Source organism: Mytilus trossulus, chromosome 11 (assembly GCF_036588685.1).
Source record: "Mytilus trossulus isolate FHL-02 chromosome 11, PNRI_Mtr1.1.1.hap1, whole genome shotgun sequence".
In the NCBI taxonomy this organism is placed as follows: Eukaryota; Metazoa; Mollusca; class Bivalvia; order Mytilida; family Mytilidae; genus Mytilus; species Mytilus trossulus.
The window spans coordinates 36,967,286-36,973,285 of NC_086383.1; the positions used below are offsets into that span (position 1 = coordinate 36,967,286).

At 33.2% G+C, this 6,000-nt stretch overlaps 1 protein-coding gene across 1 annotated transcript; it reads right to left on the reverse strand.

Annotated features, from left to right (window-relative positions):
- Positions 1 to 813: 813 nt before the first annotated feature.
- Positions 814 to 5,659, reverse strand: LOC134690010 (trimethylamine monooxygenase-like). Its single transcript, XM_063549980.1, has 4 exons — positions 5,503 to 5,659; positions 4,397 to 4,561; positions 2,141 to 2,831; positions 814 to 1,299 (listed from the first exon to the last, which is right to left on the reverse strand). Exons 1-4 carry the CDS (start codon positions 5,657 to 5,659, stop codon positions 957 to 959), a joined length of 1,356 nt encoding a protein of 451 aa, XP_063406050.1. The 3' UTR covers positions 814 to 956.
- Between the last annotated feature and the right edge of the window lie 341 nt (positions 5,660 to 6,000).

Here is a 6,000-nt window from a genome sequence, read left to right on the forward strand (position 1 = left end):
AAGAATAAAATAATTGACTATGGTTATGTTCATCGTCAGGAGCCCACGCCATTGCATTGTGACACTTATTTTATAATGTTGTAATTTTTTATTGTGGGCTCGACGCCTCGTGATCTGTTTGACTCTTTACTGTTTTTCAATTTTTACAAAAACAGTAAAAATATGTTTTTATTTTTTAAAACATTTTAGTATCGTCTTGTGTGTTTTATACTGCTGATGTACAATCTGTAATGTTCTGAAGTAACTTGTAGTTGTATGTTTAATACTGCTTATGTACAATCTGTTATGTTCTGAAGTATTTTGCATTTAATCTGTTAAAAGTTTTTGTATCGCCATTCAGTCTTGAAAAAACATGATATATTAGTAGTTGGTGTTTTGCTCTGACTACCATTATTTGGTTTATTAAAGTTTGTAAAGTTGATATCTTAACCACAGATAATTGTTATGTTATTATAGCCAGAAGTCAAGTGTTTGCGCTAGGTTATAAATTATGACATTTTTTTATGTTATTCGTTCAACATATTTAAGTTGGATTTTTTTTTATAGGGCTTTTCATGGCTTATTTTTCTAATATCGGTGATTTGATTTATGTTTTGCCTCCTGTTGTTCAATAGGGATAGCTCATGGATGACACTTCTACACATTTTATTCGTTTTCTCTTCGTTTTTGGTGCTTTGTTGTCTTCTTCGTCCTAAACTTCTATATACATTGTTATATCAAATATATTTTGGTAAATTATTTTATGTTTTGAATATTTAGGTACTTAAAATATAACAAGATCTTATGAAGGCTAAACTTATGAGAATGCTTTACTGGCGTTTATCACAAAAACATAATATTCGAGCCTCAATAGTACAGCATAACATTGTTTCATTCCAAAAAATAGAAATCCTTGAGCTTAGCTGATATGCATATGGTGCTACAATTAAGCATATTGCATGTCAGAATTATTTAGTCTATCTATTGACAAATGAGTTTAGTGAATCGTCAAAATTTTGAAACCACGGTTTACTGCAGGGAACTGTTTCAGTACCAGAATAAAGCGATTTGTATTGCTGGTCCCTGTAAGTAACAATATTCGCTCTTTTATCACATGCCCACTTGTGAAAAAAATCTTTTGCCTTAGGCGCATCGGATGAATATTCGGTTCCGTCGCTCAGATCTTTGATAAAATCAGCCTGAAAGTCTATCTGTTCATGGATGTCTTTTAGGCTGTTGCATCTCTTTAACCATTTTTGCTCTTCTTTCTTCATTTCTTCATAGCTCTTTACTTTGTTTGATAACGTGTCCGTTATATACCTAAATGAATACAGCAGTGTTTTTATCATGTTCATACTATTTTCCATATACTAAACATTTAAAATCATTATAAATTTAAAAAAAAAACCCAACGTGCAGGGATTTTTCTCACCGGGTTCAGTTCAACTCTTATTTATTTTGATTATAAGTATTACAGGCATATGTATATTAAATGATGATGGTGATGATAATATACTCTTTCAATATTTATTTTGAGTAGAATTTGAAATACATACGTCGATAGATAGTTTAATAAAACTATAAAAGAAAGCGAATAGGTGAACAAAATCAACACTTTCCAGTAATTTTGAAAAACATTCTTGAAGCGTTTGTCTACTTTCATTATCAGAAAATAGGAGCAAATACAGCACACTATCATGTAGTAGCCTTCATCGCCCCTAACTTCTGGAAAGTTAAAAATATACCGATAGCATTAACATCAATGCAAACCTCTTCAACAAATCCTTACAAATTGAAAAAAAACATTTACCAAAGGGAGTTTTATCATTTTAATACCTAGTCACTTGCTACTACGTTTATTAGGTAGTGGTAAACAGTTATCAAAAGTACCAGGAATATAATTTTAAACGCCAGACGCGCGTTTCGTATACATAAGACTCAGCAGTGACGCTCAGATCAAAATAGTTTAAAAGCAAAACAAATACAAAGTTGAAGAGCATTGAGGACCCAAAATTACTAAAAAGTTGTGCCAAATACGGCTAAGGTAATCTACTCCTGAGGTAAGAAAATCCTTAGTTTTTCCAAAAATTCAAAGTAAACGATTGTCGCCTTAATTAATTATTATAAATTTTTAAATGATGAATAAAATGTTGTGTCATACCTACATATCCAGAGCCCCTGGGCATCAAACATTGTGAAGGTGAAACAGTGGTGCTGGACTCCCATGTAAAACAGTTTCCTGTTACCTCCCTGTAACCAAAGTGAACCCTTGTATAAGCCAGCAGGATATAAAATGTTAGATAAAACAGGTCGTAAATTGTTCTCCATGAACGGGAACATATACTTGTAGCCAGTGCTCAGGATAATTGAATCAACTTCAGTAAAACTACCGTCAAGAAAATGTACAATTTTTCCATCTATTTTCTGGACTAAAGGCCTTTCTTCAATTCCAACTGGCCAATTATAATTCAATGGGCTCGATCTATAAGATGTCACAATATTTTTGGCGCCAAATTTCATACATTGCAACGCAATATCCTCTGCAGAATTCTTAGCCCCGACAACCAACACTCGCTGACCTTTGAACTGTGTAGCATCACGGAAGTCATGTGAATGTATTATCCTACCAGGAAAGGTCTCTATGCCTTCAAAGTATGGTTTGTCTGGGGAATTATATATGCCTACTGCAACTATGACGTGAGTGAAATTGGTGTCGTTAGTATGACCCGTCTTTATATCTTCTGTTGTAACCGTAAAATCATCTGACTTTGTATTGTAGCGCACATATCTTACGACAGTGGTCCATTTGATAAACTGCTTTAAATCTGATTTGCTTTTCTTGACAAGCCTGCCTAAGAAAAAACATTTTGAATTATTGACTGGATATATTATAGGTGTGATACCACTATTGTATTTTTTTTAATTTGCACTTTTCAAAACATTGTTCAGAACAAAACTTTACATAAAAGTCCATTGCATATAAAGTAATAAAAAAAGGACAAAAGATTCAAAAAGGGACAGTCAAACTCATAAATCTATAAAAAAAAAACTGACAACGCCATGGCTAAAATTGAAAAGGACAAACAGACAAACAATAGTACACATGAGACAACAAAGGAAACTAAAAAAAAAGAATAAACAACACGAACCCAACCAAAAACTAGGGGTGATCTCAGGTGCTCCGGGAGGGTAAGCAGATCCTGCTCCACATGTGGCACCAGTCGAGTTGCTAATGTTATAAAAAAATCGGTAAATAGTCTAATTCGGTAGGTGACATTCATCACAGGAAGTTAACCAATTAAATTTCTACCCCTTTCTTTCTTGTCTACAAGATTTAGTAACTATGCAAATTAGAGTTTCCAAAATATTTTGAGGAAACACCAAATAATATAGGAATGGTGTTTTGAGTCATCCAAGATAATGTTAACAAATGTATTACTCAGAATGGTTTTATTGCAATGCAATTAAGGATTAATTTCTTACAACTGTCAAAATGAAGGGAATTTTTTCGACCCTTTTATGTACTATGTAACCGGATGAGACGTACTCTGATTTGGTGGTATAACATCCATTGTTGAAAGAAAATCCACGTAAAGATTCTTACTCCGTCCTTTAAAAGTCAAAACATTAATAAACTCTTGATGCTGGAATCAGTTTCCATTGAATCTGTTTGCATTTAGAAAAAAAGTAAAATCTTTAACAGTGCGTGTACTTTTGTTGAACAAACAAAATGACAAAGAAAATACTTTTGTCTTAAATTGTGCCACTTCGAAAGGTTCCTATCGGTTCTCTCTAGTGCTTTGATGTTATCAATGGTGCACTTTGTTAGACTTGAATGTTATTACTTCCCAGGTTGTTTTTTTCTTAAATTAAAACTTCGATATTCGTTTCATTCTCTATGTTGAATACCTAATAGTCCACGTAAGTTATTTTTCCAGGTTTTACACTGACACTCGCATAGTAAATTATACAATGTATTTGATTTACTTCTCAAACTGTTCACCATGGTAAACAAAAAGAAGAAATCGTGACAACTCATTTGTCATAAGAAATTTGTGTGTAGAATATCGTTTTATGGTCGGGTCGGGTAATACCCTGTTTAAAAAACAATCCCGTTTTCCCTTCACCATTTATTAATTTATAATTGCCAAAAAATTCCCTGTCTGTACTACCATTGGAAGTGTCTTTCTAAATCGTTTCCCGCCCATTTCATCGATTAAAGAAAATTGCAGATCGTTTTATTTACTTGCATTTTTTTAATAAATGAAGAATTTGCCGCTCCCCTTATGCCACAAATTTTTAAAACAGCTGTACAGCTCTTTATTTGTCATAATGTGGACCACGAATACCGCATAATTTACATGGTAATAAATCACCAAACGGTTCAAAACGAATTAGAAAAGTAAAAGTAAAATACCTTCCAAGTAATCTCTTATAACCGGTCGTGGAGGATAAGATGGTATTGGTTTTCCAAAGTGATCAGTAAATGTATAATCCGGGTACTCAAGGCCTTCTTTAGGACCATTTGACCACATATGTTTGTACATGCCACCATGACAAGGTTCTCCATATTCATCAGTTCCTAGCAAAAACGAATAAACAATATTTTATGATTTTGTATTTTGAAAAAAAGCATTATACATAAGGGCAGTTCACAATATTCGCCCCTCAATCCCAGGTTTTGTTGTGATAGTATTGCTCAATTGTTATGTTTTATTTTCTTTTAGGTTTGTTTCGTATACAGTTGTTTGTCATTTGGCTTTTTTCTCTCTTTACCATGGCGTTGTCAGTTTATTTTCGACATCTGAGTATTCATGTCCTTTTGGTATATTAAACCTCTCTTGTTGACCATGTAACACTTGGCATAGTATATTTGCACACTCATTTTAAGATTTTATACGTTTTGCATTTGATATATACAGAAAATTTCAAAAACATTTTTTAATAAATATACCTAATTACATACCAACCCGCCTTGCATTGGCTGTCATTATTTTAGGGGTTTAAGCGTTCCTATTGAAGATTAATCAAAAACAGTTATATGGACTTTACTTAGACGACTGACTACATTATTCGTTGCACGTCAACATGATTTTTCAGTTAGAATTTATTTACCTGTGGCGTGATTTTTACGATAAATGGAGGATCGTAGTCAACGTCGATGCAACTGGTTTCGCTTCGTTTGAAGTTTATGTGATTTCTAAATGATTCTTTTTAATTAAATAAAAGTTTGGTTAATGATCATCAGGATAATGGAACATCTATAATCTGATGTTGCGGCAGTAGCCTGTTCTTTTTTGACATCTACAAAGGTATTTTACGTATTTAAATGAATGACTCTAATGTATTGTATTTTATAATGTTCGAGCTTTATCATTTGGTTTCAAAATTTAGATAGTTCAGATGAAGAAACTGAGGAACGTATGTTAAAATGAAAAATTTCGTTGTATATTTTTAGGATAAAAATATGAGGAACAACAATATCTTCCAGAACAATTAATTAGTCACGGGAAAATTTAATACCAGTCATCCATGTTAAGTTCCAAAGTCCAAGCCACTTGTCGCTTTTCTCGTAGCAGATGACTTCCGTCGTAGAATCATTGATCTGATCAAAGTGGAATAATGCTGAGGTACCACAAGGTCCGGCTCCAATTATACAAACTTTCCTTTCACTTGCCATTGTCTTACTGAAGAAAATGCACTAACAAAAACAAATTGGTAAAAATTATAAAAAGTAATGAATATAATTGAGAATGGAAATGGGGAATGTATCAAAGAAACAACAACCCGACCAAAGAAAAAAAAACAACAGCAGAAGGTCACCAACAGGTCTTCAATGTAGCGAGAAATTCCCGCGCCCGGAGGCGTCCTTCAGCTGGTCCCTTAACATATATATACTAGTTCAGTGATAATGAACGCCATACTAATTTCTAAATTGTACACAAGAAACTCAAATCAAAATGATACAAAAATGCGGCGGGGTTAGACATGTTTGTGAGATCTCAACCCTTCCTCTATACC

Coding starts and splice junctions, on each gene's coding strand:
- LOC134690010 (XM_063549980.1), bottom strand. CDS start 5,659: ATGGCAAGTGAAAGGAAAGTTTGTATAATTGGAGCCGGACCTTGTGGT. Junction 4,562..5,502: donor GAACTTAACATGGATGACTG/GTATTAAATTTT, acceptor CGTTTTTGCTAG/GAACTGATGAATATGGAGAA. Junction 1,300..2,140: donor CAGGGGCTCTGGATATGTAG/GTATGACACAAC, acceptor GTATTCATTTAG/GTATATAACGGACACGTTAT.